Consider the following 16,403-nt stretch of genomic DNA (forward strand, 5'->3'; position numbering starts at 1 on the left):
ATAAATATTGATATAAAATATAGAACATCTATTAAATTGGATATTTTTAGTTGGAGTATTATATAATTTAGCATGATGTTAGGAAGTTTTCAAATTTCACTGAACATTCAGATTGTCAACGTCTGTAAATAAAACTTGAGTTTTTAAGAAGAGAAGAATAGAAAACATAAAAAAAATCATACTTTAAAATTGTGAGGAAACCCCTCCATTTTTATTTAACAAAGGCTGGTATGAGCATGTGTATATGGTTTCTTATCATAAAAGTCATCACCCTTTGGAAAGGTCACAACTCAACAGAAAAGTCACAACTCTTTGGAAAAGTCGTAATCATTCAATGTGAAATGATGTCTTCTTTAAATATAATATATTATATTATAATATAAATAAATAAATAAAATATAATACAAAATATAGTAAATTGGGTGTTTTATGAAGAAGAGGAAGAACAATTAAAAAGTTATAAATTTGTAGTTCGAAAATTTGAGAGAACCCCTCTTTTTATAGCCAAGAATGGGTAGTGTATAAAGGAATGCTTATTGTCCCTTATAAAAAAAAAGTCACAACCCTTCTAAAAAGTCACAACTCATCGGAAAAATAATAACTCTTTGAAAAAGTCACAATCCTTCAAAAAAGTAACAACTCTTCGGAAAAGTTGCAACCCTATAAAAAGTCACAGCCCTTCAAAAAGGTTACAATTTATTGAAAAAGTTATAAGCCTTTGAAAATGTCACAACCCTTCAATGTGAAAAGGTGCTTGTTTTTAATATAATATAAATAAATAAGTTTAATACAATATAAATTATAGAAGATATACTAAATTTGATGTTTTAAGTTCGGGGTTTTATTAAAATTTAATATTTAAGGTAAGCATTTCATTCTTTTAAGGTAGAATAGATAAAAAAGAAAAATATAGATTTGTCTAATTTTAATTTGATATGAAATTTTAAAAAACAAAAAATACTTTTAATTTAAGGATATGTAGAATATATAAAAATGTCTTTTAACTTTGTGGTCTTAAAGATGTGCCCCCAACCCCAGAAAAAAAAAAGAACACTCTATTAAAGTACAACAAATAAATTGGAAACTGATGAGTACCTATTAAATCTAGTTAGGACTTCGGACACATTTTTTAGCAAATCATTTTTCTTGAACAACTTGAGACTTTGCACAACGTGAATACCAAGTTGTAGTTTGTGCAATAGAAAATCATTTATATGTTGCGAAGTAAATGTCGCAAATTCTTTTCGACATTTACTTAAATGTCGACAATTACCTAAATGCTGAAAAAATCTCCGACACAAAAAATTACGACATTTGGTCCAAATGTAAAATAAATGTCAGTAAATAAATTTGTGACATTTAAACATCATAATACGACATTTAGAAAATGTCATTGTAACTCCACTTTCTTGTAGTGTAATTTGTGTCGATCTCTTCGGTCGCCTGCTCCTTGTCTTGCTATTTTCGGTTGATTTCTCTGATCTCCCGCCTCTTGATAGGTTTTTAATATCACTATTTTTTGAAGGGGCAATTTGGTAAATATTTCAAAGTCTTCATTTATTTCTTAAACTCCGTGCCCAGTCAAATGTTGCCACATAAAATGGGACGGAGGGAGTAATATTTGGAAAAGGTCACTGCCAAGTGTCATGTCACGTCAATCTTAATGAACATCTTTGAAGTTGATGCCTCGAGGTCTTTCTAATTACTTGCTGGGAAGTATTCAAAGTTGTACTAAACTTCTAATGAACCCCATCGAAATTTTTGAGGTCATCCTCAAAACTTTTTGTCCCAGTTGCAATTATCGATGCATTTTCAGTCTTGACTTATAGGAGAAATTCTCTTTTTGAGAATTTTTTAGTCCCTCCCAAAAATTCTGTCCCGGTTTCTATTATGAAGAAAAATAGAAATCTTGCGGGAGATATGGCCGAGCCGTTATGGGGCCTACGTATCCCGTTGAGGTAGGAATCAGGTCAAACATAGTTCCCCTCTCGAGGGTTAACAAAAATAGGAAAATTACAAAAAAACCGATCGAGGCCAACATAGGCCGCCTACATATGTCATTCTTGAGAATTCAGGTTGCACGTAGTTCAAATACAAACGGAAACACTAATAGGGATACAGGGGTGACCGAGGCCGACATAGGCCTCCTACGTATCTCATTCTTGAGAATTCAGGTCAGACGTAGTTCATTACAAGAGAGATAAAATTCTAAACAAAGTGATTACAAGCCAATAAAATGATTACAAGGAATAAGAGAAAAACATACTGAAACTTCACACATATCTTGACAACATCTGAGTTGATTGGTTTCGGACATTCGGTGCCATCCATCTCTGATAGGACCAAGGCACCTCCAGATAATACTTTGCGAACCATGTAGGGTCCTTGTCAATTTGGTGCAAATTTCCCTTTATATTCATCCTGATGAGGGAAAATGTGTTTGAGAACTAACTGACCAGTTTCAAATATCCTGGCTCTTACTTTCTTATGGAAAGCCCGAATCATCCTCTATCGATACAATTGGCCATGACAAATGGCAACCATTATTTTCTCATCAATCAATGTTAACTGATCAATTCGCTTGCGCCCAATCAGCATCACTCAATTCAGCTTCTTGGATGATTCTCAATGAAAGTATCTCAACTTCGATAGGTATAACTGCTTCTGTTCCATATACTAACAAGTATGGAGTAGCTCCAATTGACGTTCTGACAGTCGTTTTGTATCCCAATAAAGCATATAGCAACATCTCATGCCAACATCTGTGATTGTCAATCATTTTCCCTCAGAATCTTTTTTATGTTCTTGTTGGCAACTTCTACAGCTCCATTCATTCGGGGACGATAGGCGGTTGAATTCCGGTGAGTAATCTTGAATTGTTCGCATATCTCTCTCATCAAGTGACTGTTGAGATTCGCTCCATTATCAGTAATGATGGATTCTGGTACTTCAAATCTACATATCAAATTGTTACGGACGAAATCAGCTACTACTTTCTTGGTCACCGACTTATACGAGGCTGCTTCTACCCACTTGGTGAAGTAGTCAATGACAACCAAAATGAACTTGTGTCCGTTAGAGGCGGCTGACTTTATTGGACCAATGACATCCATGCCCTAAGCTACAAAAGGTCAAGGTGAACTCATAGCATTAAGTTCATGAGGTGACACTCGAATCAAATCACCATGCACTTGACATTTATAGCATTTCTGCACAAACTTGCAACAATTATGCTCTATAGTCATCCAAAAGTAACCGGCTCGAAGGATTTTTCTTGCCAGAGTAAGTCCATTCATATGAGTACTGCAAACTCTGGCATGTATCTGTTCAAGAAGTCTCGCAGCTTCAATAGCATCAACACATCTGAGAAGGCCTAGATCAGGAGGCCTCCTATAAAGGATTTCCCCACTTAGAAAGAAATTGAGGGTCATACGGCGTATCGACTTCTTCTAATTGAACGTTGCATTGTCAGGATAAATTCTGATTTCCAAGTACTTCTTGATGTCAAAATACCAAGGCAAACCGTCTGGTTCTGCTTCAACATGTGAACAATGGGCAGGCTGCTCTTTTACCTCTATATCCACTGGATTAATGTAACTTGTATCTGGATGTTTAATCATTGATGCGATGGTGGCAAGAGCATTGGTCAACTCATTCTGTGTCCTAGGAGTGTGCCTGAATTCAATCTTGCGAAATCAATTTGCACAACTTCTGTATATATTGCATATATGGAAAGGTCATCACCATTTGAAAAGGTCACAACTCAACAGAAAAGTCACAACTCTTTGGAAAAGTCGTAATCATTCAATGTGAAATGATGTCTTCTTTAAATATAATATATTATAATATAAATAAATAAATATAATATAATACAAAATATAGTAAATTGGGTGTTTTATGAAGAAGAGGAAGAACAATGAAAAAGTTATAAATTTGTAGTTTGAAAATTTGAGAGAACCCCTCTTTTTATAGCCAAGAATGGGTAGTGTATGAAGGAATGCTTATTGTCCCTTATAAAAAAAAAGTCACAACCCTTCTAAAAGGTCACGACTCATCGGAAAAATAATAACTCTTTGAAAACGTCACAATCCTTCAAAAAATTAACAACTCCTCAGAAAAGTTGCAACCCTGTAAAAAGTCACAGCCCTTCGAAAAGGTCACAATTTATTGGAAAAGTGATAAGCCTTTGAAAATGTCACAACCCTTCAATGTGAAAAGGTGCTTGTTTTTAATATAATATAAATAAATAAGTTTAATACAATATAAATTATAGAAGATATACTAAATTTGATGTTTTAAGTTCGGGGTTTTATTAAAATTTAATATTTAAGGTAAGCATTTCATTCTTTTAAGGTAGAATAGATAAAAAAGAAAAATATAGATTTGTCTAATTTTAATTTGATATGAAATTTTAAAAAACAAAAAATACTTTTAATTTAAGGATATGTAGAATATATAAAAACGTCTTTTAACTTTGTGGTCTTAAAGATGTGCCCCCAACCCCAGAAAAAAAAGAACATTCTATTAAAGTACAACAAATAAATTGGAAACTGATGAGTACCTATTAAATCTAGTTAGGACTTCAGACAAATTTTTTAGCAAATCATTTTTCTTGAACAACTTGAGACTTTGCACAACATGAATACCAAGTTGTAGTTTGTGCAATAGAAAATCATTTATCTTCTGGTCAAGTTGAAGTTGCTGCAAAAGTATATTTATGACTATGAAAATGAGAACATATTAATTATCTAGATAGTCATCTAGTTTGAGGTTAAATATTTCTATTCTCCTTCTGGCATCATTTTTTGTTGATCTATCTAGTTTACCCACAAAAATAATTGTAATTGCATAATTGAACAACTCTCACAACTTTTCTTGTTTAAGAAGACGAATAGAAAACTTACAAAATTTGTAGTTTAAAAGTGTGAGAAAACCTCTCTATTTATAAACAACAAAGGATGGTATGAAAAAGTGTTTATCGTGCTTTATCAGATAAGTCACAACCCTTCAAAAAAACCATAACTCATCGAAAAAGTCCCAAACCTTCGAAAATGTTACCACCCACTAATGTGAAAAGGTGTCTGCTTTTAAATTGGGGGTATTATAGTAATTTAACACTCAAGTTAGGGAGTGCTTTTAAGTTGGGGGTATTATAGTAATTTAACATTCAAGTTAGGGAGTTCATGCTTTTAAGGTAGTATAGAAGATAGATAAATATAAAAATTGATTAAATAAGAATATACATAATAAAGGACAAACTAGTTAAACTATTCTATAAATAATACTTAATTAGTTTGTTTTTTTTTAAAAAAAAAAAGAGAAATAATTAAGCACAATCATAAGGATAAATTTCTTAAGGATAATGCAAGCATTGTTGCTTGCAAATCCATTTTCGTAAGGGTAAATTTCAAAGTTAATGTGCTTTAAATGTTATTTTCTAAAAGTATTAGGATTTAGGAGTATGTTTAGGTCAGTTTAACCCGCAACACCATAGGGATCAATATATAATATGTTGTTTGCAACAAATTTTAACGTATGAAAAATAAATTTCACGTGCTTTCAAATGCTATTTTCTAACAATATTAGGACTTAGGAGTATGTTCAGGGCAGTTAAACCCACAACAACATAGGGATCAATATACAATATGTTGTTTGCAACAAATTTAAATATATGAAAGTTAAATTTCAGGCACAAATAAAATATGAAGAAAAAAATATCCTATTAATAAATAGTGTGCATACAAGTATGTTTTTCTCTGATTTTCTAAATAATTTTAAGATTGTTAATGACGTATTTCTCGAATTATGATAACGTAAACCTCCTTATGACTTATTTGATCGCTAGCAACAATATGCGGTGACTTTAACCAAGACAATATTTGATAACAAAATAGAATCACATAAATATAATGTTGGGTGTGTGAACAAAATTTCGTATGAAAAATAGGAAAGAAAAAGTGAAGGGATCAATATATGCACTAAGGTGAATCATGGATTTATGATCTAATTTTGTTGCCCTCATTTATTAGGTTTATGTGCAAATTAAAGTACAAGTGCTTGAAATTGGTAAACCATATGTTAGTGAAAAATTACAAAATAACAGAATTACAATATTACAATTGAAAATAAAAATGAAGAAATAAATCTCTTCAGGCTGAGGCGCGAATATCTCGCTCTCTTTAAGGAGGTTCAAGCCCACTGCAGCAAATGTTTTCACCATTCCAGCAGTAGTCCTTCTTGAGTTGTCCCCTCCAGGATACAACAACCTAATCACAATATATAACTCAACAACTCTGGACAAGAGTTGAGTCCAAAGCTCCACAAAAAGAACACCTACCTTCAACTAATAAGAACTCTCTCTTTTTTTAACAAACTTTATGCATTCTATATTTTCTTATACGTAAAACAAATGAAGACTACCACTATTTATAGTAGAAGAAGTCTTCCTAGGAATAAATAGGAAGATAATGGGGTACTAAATAGTGAAGATAATAGCCTTAGAAGTTACATCTATTACAACGTATAATGGAGGAATAAAGAATGAAAATAAAGGGACACTTAAGCCACCAACGGCTTGGGAGTTGCTGCATGCACCAAGATCACAGCAGTGCTATCTTACATTACTGTGTTTCTTCCTTATAGGTCTAGATTTACCGTTGTAATAACGGTTTTGAACTCTACCAATCGCAGCAGTGCTATCACAATGAATTAAAATAGGAGGAATTGGTTTTTCAAAATAAGGAATTTGAAACAATAAATCTCTTAACCAATTCACTTCCTCACTAGCTAAAGCTAAAACAATTAGTTCAGCCTCCATGGTAGAGTTAGCAATTATAGTTTGATTTTTTGATCTCCAACAAATAGCACCACCACATAAAGTAAAGACATAACCAGTGGTAGAACAAGAATCACCTGATAATTTGTTCTAATTTGCATCACAAAAGCTTTCAAGTACAGCAGGATATTTTTTATAGAACCAACCACAATTTTTTGTTCCAATTAAATATCTCATAACTCTTGTTATAGCATGTCAATGTTCATTACCTGGCTTGTTTGTAAACCTGCCAAGTACTCCTACTGCATATGCAATATCAGGCCTAGTGCAATCAATCACATATCTCAAACTTCCGATTATGCTAGTATATTCCCTTTGATTTATTACATCATTTTCACTTTCAACAGGAAATAAGTGAACACTTGAATCAAAAGGAGCAACATGCTTGCAATTAAGAAAGTTACATTTTTTTCAAAATTTTCTCAACATAATGTGACTGGTCAAGGAAAATTTTATCACATGTTCTTGTTATTTTTATTCTAAGAATAAAATTTTCCTCACTAAGATCTTTCATATCAAAATGGCTTCTAAGAATATTTTTAGTTTCATCAATAACATTCATGTTAGAGCCAAAGATCAACAAATCATCAACATATAGGCAAATAATCACATGTGAATTATATTCCAAGATTGATGATATATGCACTTATCACACTCATTTGTTTTAAATCATGCAGGAATCAAACTTTTCATTCCATTGTTTAGGTGCCTGTTTCAAGCCATATAGGGATTTAGTAAGTTTACATATTTTGCTTTCTTGGCCTGCTTCAACAAAAGACTCAGTTGATCCATATAAATTTCCTCATTTAGGTCTCCATTTAAAAAAACAGTTTTTTACATCCATTTGATGAATTTGCAAATCAAAATTGCAACCATAGCAATTAAAAGTCTTATGGATGTAATTCTTGTTACCGGTGAAAAAGTATNACACTTGAATCAAAAGGAGCAGCATGCTTGCAATCAAGAAAGTTATTTTTTTTTCAAAATTTTCTCAACATAATGTGACTGGTCAAGGAAAATTTTATCACATGTTCTTGTTATTTTTATTCTAAGAATAAAATTTGCCTCACTAAGATCTTTCATATCAAAATGGCTTCTAAGAATATTTTTAGTTTCCTCAATAACATTCATGTTAGAGCCAAAGATCAACAAATCATCAACATATAGGCAAATAATCACATGTGAATTATATTCCAAGATTGATGATATATGCACTTATCACACTCATTTGTTTTAAATCATGCAGGAATCAAACTTTTCATTCCATTACTTAGGTGCCTGTTTCAAGCCATATAGGGATTTAGTAAGTTTACATACTTTGCTTTCTTGGCCTGCTTCAACAAAAGACTCAGTTGATCCATATAAATTTCCTCATTTAGGTCTCTATTTAAAAAAACAGTTTTTTACATCCATTTGATGAATTTGCAAATCAAAATTGCAGCCATAGCAATTAAAAGTCTTTGGATGTAATTCTTGTTACCGGTGAAAAAGTATCAAAAAATACTAGGCGTTCTAGTTGTTTAAAACCTTTTTCAACTAGCCTAGCCTTGTATTTATCAATAGATCCATCCGGTTTCAACTTTTTTCTTATGACCCATTTGCAACCAATAGTTTTACAACCCGATGGTAAATCAACTAACTTCTAAGTTTTATTAGAAATTAGCTAGTGATTCCATTTCATAATTTACAACCTCTTTCCAAAATATATAATCATGTAAAGATAATGCTTCTTTCAAAGTGAGAGGGTCATCTCTAACATTAAACACATAAAAATCAGGACCAAACTCTTTTTCTATACTCTAGTTCTTTTACTTCTTCTTAACTCAAAATCACCAATTTCTTTATTTTTTAAAGTAGAAGTAGAAGAACTAGGTAGTGACAAAGAACCCCACTATTTTTAGAATCAAAAGGAATCTTATTTTCATGAAAAATAGCATCACCCGATTCTATCACAATATTATCTTCAAGATTAAAAACTCTATAGGTTGTACTATTTGAAGCATAACCAAGAAAAGTACTAGTAGTAACTTTCTTACCCAATTTTGTAATCTTTGGATCCATTAGCCTCACAAAGTCTAGACAACCCCAAACTCTTAGATATTTCAAACTTGGCTTGTAACCTTTCCACAATTCAAAAGGTGTCAATTTTGACTTTTTATGACGCACACGATTCAACACATAACAAACTGTTAAAATAGCTTCACCCCAAAAAATTAAAGGTGCATGTGACTCAATAAGCATGGCATTAGTCAATTCAATCAAAGTTCTATTTTTCCTTTCCGCTACTCCATTAGATGAAGGAGAGTAAGGAAGAGTAGTTTCATGAATTATTCACAATGATCTAACAAAAGAATTAAACTCATTTGACTCATATTCACGGCCTCTATCACTTCTAATTCTTTTTATTTTTCTTCCAAACTGATTTTCAACCTCATGGAGATAAGTTTTAAAATTTTCAAAAACATCACTTTTATTTTTCATCAAGTAAACATATGTAAACTTAGAAAAATCATCAACGAAAGTGATAAAATATCTATTACCTCCATGAGTTAAAATTCCACCAAGTTCACAAATATTAGTATGAACTAATTCTAACAAATCAGTTTTTCTTTCAACATGGAAATGAGGCCTTTTAGTGATTTTGGCTTTACTACAAGCGTCACACTTTTCAAAATTCTTTTTAACCATTGGGATTAATCCTAAACTACTCATGATTCCAACATAACGATCATTACTATGACACAAACGAGCATGCCAAAAATTGGTAGAAGAAAGCATATAAACAGAAGTAGAAACTTTATTCATTTCAACATTCAATTTAAACATCCCATCACAAGCATACCCCTTTCCCACAAAATTATCCTTCTTCACAATTACATATTGATCAGATTCAATAATTTGTTTAAAGCCTGCTTTATTAATAAGAAAACTAGACATCAAATTTTTTCTCATGAAAGGAGTACAATTCGACATCTCCCGTTTCAAGCACTTGAGTTTTGTGAGAATCACCAAGCATAATGGTTTTGGGCTCCTAAAAATTGAGTATATTTTTTAAACCAATCTATGTCATAATAGAAATGACGGTTTGCACCAGAATTAGCCCACCATCCATCAACACTTTCAACCATGTTTATGTTGGTAATCACCGCCACAAAAGGTTCTTCGGTAACATTTTCCGATTAGGACCACGTTTTCGAAATCTGCAAAATCGAGCAATATGCCCACTCTTGCCACAAACAAAGCACGGTCCCTTATCTTGAACTTGTTGATTTTGTGCTTGGTTATTTTCACCATTATTTTTCTTAGGAGGTCTATTATTATTTTTCTTAAATTTTTTCTTCTTAGGCTTGAAAGAAGTATTTTTGTGAGTTTCAAGAGTAGCATTATTTGAAGTAATTAAATTTACCTCCGTTGTGATGTTGCTCTCTTCTTTTTGTAAAAGTGCATCTTGGCCCTTTGCCTCTTCACCATCGTACTTTTCCACTTTCTCGTGATGAGAAATAAGTTCATCATCATCCATGGAGGTTTCATCAACTTTATTAGGATTCTTCTCAGTTAACACATAAGAAATATTGAGAAGACTTAAGTAGTAAAGTACTTTACCTTTCCATCTTTTGAAATGGTTACCATTGAACCGAAATGGCTTGTTAAGGACTCCTATCTTGACATCTGCAATTTTTTCAATTGTAGTCATTCTGAATCTCCTTAAAATTGTTGGTGAAAAATTACAAAATAACAAAATTACAATTGAAAATAAAAATGAAGAAATAAATCTCTTCAAGCTGAGGCACGAATATCTCGCTCTCTTTAAGGAGATTCAAGCCCACTGCAGTAAATGTTTTCAGCGGTCCAGCAGTAGTCCTTCTTGACTTGTCCCCTCCAGGATACAACAGTCTAATCACAATATATAACTCAACAACTCTGGACAAGAGTTGAGTCCAAAGCTCCACAAAAAGAACACTTACCTTCAACTAATAAGAACTCTCTTTTTTTTTAACAAACTTTGTGCACTCTATATTTTCTTATATGTAAAACAAATGAAGACCACCACTATTTATAGTAGAAGAAGTCTTCCTAGGAATAAATAGGAAGATAATTATGTACTAAATAGTGAAGATAATAGCTTTAGGAGTTACATATGTTACAAGGTATAATGAAGGAATAAAGAATGAAAATAAAGGGACACTTAAGCCACCAACGGCTTGGGAGTTGCTGCATGCACCAAGAAATGAAGGATTGTTTTTTTAAAAAAATATTTTAATTAATTTTCGGATATTTGCCATCCACAAAAAATATATGATTCAAATCGAGCCTTATAAATTGTTTGGTAAAGTTTGAGAGGTAAAATTATTTATCTTTAAGATAATTTTTTTGAAAGAAAAGGAGGTAAGTTGAAAGAAATCAACTTAAAAGGGAGATTTATGTAATTATTGCTGTATTTTATTTATTTTTATCTCTTTTCTTCTAGCTATAATAACTTGGTAGGTAAACTCTGTGACTTGACGGATTTTATTGATAAAAGAAAACATATTTCATTGGGTCCAATCTGAGGAACAGTTTGTCGGATTTTTTGAGTCAAATAATTTAACTTTGACAGTAAATTTAGACATGAAATTTTATTTTATTTTAAAAAATAAAATATACATATTTCAACACCATATAAAAAGTACATTTAAGTCACAATAATTAATACGTAATTCAATATTTATGAAAAAGTTTGCGATAAAAAATATACTTATTTGAATTCTGGAATTGCCACAGAGAAAATAAATATTTTTTGGTAAAGATTTATTATAATTGAATGAGTAGGTACTCGGACCACTACATGTTTAAAACATGGCAAGGAATATGAGTGTGTTATCACTCTATAAATAGAAGGCATGATTAGTATAGAAGAGTCACAAGCAAGCAAATAGGAATACAAAAATAAAATCAATATGATGAAGTGTTTATTTTTCTTATGTTTTTGTTTGTTTCCCATTTTGGTGTTTTCATCAACTTTCACTTCCCAAAATCCCATCAACCTACCCAGTGAATCTCCTGTACCTAAGCCGGTATTTGACACAAATGGTAAAGAACTCAATCCTAATTCGAGTTATCTCATTACTTCCCCTTTTTCGGGTGCGTTAGGTGGTGATGTGTACCGAGGAAAGTCCCCAAATTCAGATGGCCCTTGTCCATATGGCGTATTCCGTTACAATTCCGATGTTGGACCTAGCGGTACACCCGTTAGATTCATTCCTTTATCTACAAATATCTTTGAAGATCAACTACTCAGCATACAATTCAGAATTGTAACATTGAGACGGTGTGATGGATATACAATTTGGAAAGTCGGTAATATAAATGCATATCTAACCACAGTGCAAGCAGATGGCAGCTATTTCAAGATTGTTAAATCATCAAAATTTGGTTACAACTTATTGTATTGCCCATTTACTCCTATTATTTGTCTACGTTGCCCTGAGGATCAGTTCTGTGCAAAAGTGGGTGTAGTTCCCCAAAATGGAAAATGGCGTTTGGCTCTTGTCAACGAAAATCCTCTTGATGTCTACTTCAAGGAAGTCTAGTAACAAATATTAATGCCTGCAGCAGCTAGACTATACTATGTTTTAGCCTGCTGGCTAGCTACTATATATGTTATGTTATAAAATAAATAAACACCTGCTAAGGTATATATATCTATATTTTGGCATGGCTTTCTTAATAAATTGTCTTTCCTTATCGTTTACTATCTAGAGCGTTTGCTTATACCTAATAATGAAATAATATCACATATGAGGAACGGGGCAGGTTTAGGCATATACGAGTGTAGGGCGGAGTGGGTTAAAACTAAATTTTCTAAATAGGATAAAAATGGGTGATATTATTATTAAGGATAAGTAGTTACTTAATCTTAAGAGATTAAATAAGCAGTTGTCATTAGATTCTTATTCAAGGACAGAATGATCAACATTCCATACTTAAAAGAACAATTTCAGTTAAGAATTTGTGCAAATAAGTCACTTGGATAATTTAGCAGTAGTTGAATTTGTTTACAGATAATAACATTATATGAATTCACATTTTCAGATATAATTCAAGAGCTCTTGAGCTTGATCTTGAATTTGTCTTAAACTTGATCTTACATTCAAGGGCTTTAAAGCTTGTTCTAGAATTTGTCTTAAACTTAATCTTGGATTCAAGGGCTTTAAAGCTTGTTGTTGAATCTTCAATGTACTTGAACTTTATCTTGATCTTGACTTCTACTTGAATTCAAGGGCTTCAAGCTTATTCTTGAATCTGAAGGTCTTGATTCCGATCGTTCTTGAACTTGAATGCTTGAATGCAAGCATTAGTTATACATAGGTTGGAGAAGAATATCAAACAAGGTACTAGTACCACAACGCTAATGCATGCATTATTTTTTTTTAATATACTCTACCAAATAACCCTTGTATGTTTCAGCATACACAATAAGATTGTTTGGAAAAAAAAAAAATTAATGTAGGAAAAATAAACTCCAATTACAAATAAAATATGAAGAAATAAAAACATTTTATTAATTTTATGTGATCAAAAGAAAGAGGAGTAATTTCCCTGGATAGTTAGTCACCCATGTTTGGAAAATTATTTAGTAATATCACTTATGTTTGTTTTAGGACCACAATATCACCCAACTTTACCTCTTTTCCTCAAAATATATTTGACACAAAAAAAATATTAACTCTCTCCTAATAGGATGCCATGTCACATTATTCCTTTTTTATTATTAACATTTTTTAAAATTCTTTAAAAATATTATATCCTTTGTAGTTTGACAATATGATTACCTTATTACTCTAATGAATTAAAATATCAACAAAAAGGTAGTCCGAAGCTAAAAGGGTCATTTTTTTCCTTTAAAAAACAAAAGGGGCACATTAAAAAAAAAAATAACCAAAAGGGAAAAATCCTTCCTGACAGATCGATTTTCTTCTGAAAAAAATTGACGCCGTTCCGTTAAAAGAAATAAAAATCGCTGCATTTCTCAAAAAAAAAATTAAAAGTGAAATCGCTGCTATAGCAGCGATTTTTGTTAAGGAATTAAAAAAAACACATAAAGAACAAGTTTTAAATTACATAAATTTCCGGCGGTAGCCATTTAAAAAAAAACAAGTTTTTTAAAGAAAAAATCGCTACCGAAGTAGCGATTTTCAGTTTTAATTTTTTTTTAATTTTCATTTAAATTGCTAAAAGGGTAAAGATTTTTTTAAAAAAAAAGCTTTTTATGAAAATCACTGGCTTCAGTTTTAATTTTTTTTTAATTTTTATCAAATTCTCTGCAAGGGTAGGATTTTTTTTTTTAAAAATAATTTCTTAAACAAAATCGCTGCTATAGCAGCGATTTAACTTCAAAACTTTTTTTTTTAATTTCTTAAACAAAATCGCTGCTATAGCAGCGATTTTGCTTTTAATTTTTTTTATATATATAAAAACGCTGTTATAGCAGCGATTTTAAAGAAAAAATATTTTTTTGAGAAAATCGGCAGCGATTTTTATTTCTTTTAGCGAAGCGGCGTCAATTTTTGTCAGAACAAAATCGCTCCGTCAAGAGCGATTTTGCCCTTTTGGTTAAATATTTTTTTAATGTGCCGTTGTTGTTTTTTAAAGAAAAAAAGTTGCACTTTTGGCTCCGGACTCAATAAAAAGGTGTCATTGCCCATTAGTGCCCATATAAAAACATTATCTCGCTTGAAAAATCGAAGGAAGCCACATATTTTCTTGAAGAATCGGAGGAGCTCATATTTGGATTTGCCGCCTAATCCCCCTAGAACTAGGGTAGAAATTTTTGGGCTATGTAATTTTTTTTTACTAGGTAATATGGGTTGCCTAAATTTATTTTTTAAAATTAATAATGAAAAAGGAATAATGTGACATGGCATCCTATTAGGAGAGAGATAATATTTTTTTTGTGTAAGTATATTTTGAAGAAAAAAGGTAAAGTTGGGTGATATTGTGGTCCTAAAACAAACATAATTGATATTCCAAGATAATTTTCCAAACATGGGTGACTATCCAAGGAAATTACTCAAAGAAAGAGTCATCATCTACTTTTGTTAATTGATTTAGTAAGTCCCATTTCCTGTCTTTATCCTATCAATTAACGCAAATCATGTTTTGTGTATTTTCTTGCGTTAAGTATTTTATTGTTAAAACTTTATCTATAGCACGTAAAAATCATGTTTTATGACTATTCTCCTACGTGGAACAAAGAAAGAAAATTACATATTAGGGGTTACTCCCTCTAACTCAATATAAATGAATTATTGACATTATTTTATATTGAAAAATATACGAATCTTATATATTTTCTAAGGATGTCACATCCTAACAAGTCATTTGTATTGTATTAATGGGAGTACCAAAATAGTGTTTGGCAAATAAGTGGGATCTATATAGATAAATATTGATAGTGTCATTAAATATTATTAAATAAGAAAATATTTCTTTTTTAGATTAACTAAAAAAAATGAATCATATAAATTGAAACAAATGGAGTATAAATTTATGTAACCATTTTTTCCCCGTTTAAGTCTATTCTACAAAAAAAAATCATCTTTTTATAATTAAAAATAATTAAATAAATTTTTTACACTTAAAACACTTTTAACAAAATTGGTCAAATACTAATTGCTACTTAAAACTACTTTTAAAATTTACTAGCTAAAAGCATACTATTTCTTACCAAAAATACCTTTCAAGATATGGTGATTTCAGAAACTTGGCCAAGTTAACATGCTATTAGTTTATTAAATAAAATATGTCAATTCTATCTAGAGGTTTATGTAAAAGTACACACATAAAATTGAAAGCTTGATTTGAAGAACTAATTATATTTCCTCTCTCATGTAAACCCTATCTTTGCCAATCTGTTGACGATGGCAGATTCATATCAAATGAGACCATTGATTTATCATTCAAAATTCAAAATAGAGGAAGAGACAACAAAAGTGATGGCTTGGACTCCATTTCCAAATCTTTTACTCACATGCTATGTGAAGGAATCTATTTTCTCATCGGCATAATCAGTTGACACTCCTCTACATCTTGACATTACAACAATCAATATGATTCGACTTAGTTGTGCAAAAGTGAATGTTTCGGTGGACTTGATGGAAAACTTACCCGATCATGTTAGAATGAATATAAAAGATGAAATTATTGGAGAAATAAGGACAGTGAAAGTGAAACAGTATAATTATTTGTCTAAATATTGTAAGGAATGCAAGTTGTAGTGTCATTATATATGTGCATGATTGTAGATTTTAGAGTCATACACTCTGAATTAGTTTATGTTGGTTTGGGAACATTTTAATATTATTAAATAATGGTTAAGGTGCATATATATTTCCCATTCCTCTTGCAGCTATTCCTATCAGAATGTTAGTGCATGGCATTTTAATTGTATTTTGGAATCAATGGTTTGAGGTTTAATTGCCCATTACTTGACGTTTCTGACATTGACCGTTGGTGGCACTTCTTTGCTGCTTTACTCCATTTGGAGACTGGAGTTATTGTTTGTTATGTTGCAATTTCATTTGTTGTC

General features: G+C 31.3%; 2 protein-coding genes across 3 annotated transcripts in view; one reads left to right on the plus strand and one right to left on the minus strand.

The window, feature by feature from the left end:
- Positions 1–16,403, minus strand: part of LOC125858234 (proteinase inhibitor type-2-like) — a 219,950-nt gene that overhangs the window by 93,703 nt on the left and 109,844 nt on the right. The gene's annotated exons all lie outside the window — the stretch shown is intronic.
- On the plus strand, positions 11,773–12,559 carry LOC125858220 (aspartic protease inhibitor 1-like). Its single transcript, XM_049537936.1, has one exon. It carries the CDS (start codon positions 11,773–11,775, stop codon positions 12,403–12,405), a length of 633 nt encoding a protein of 210 aa, XP_049393893.1. The 3' UTR covers positions 12,406–12,559.

The sequence above is a fragment of the Solanum stenotomum genome, chromosome 3 (genome assembly GCF_019186545.1).
Source record: "Solanum stenotomum isolate F172 chromosome 3, ASM1918654v1, whole genome shotgun sequence".
Lineage (NCBI taxonomy): Eukaryota > Viridiplantae > Streptophyta > Magnoliopsida > Solanales > Solanaceae > Solanum > Solanum stenotomum.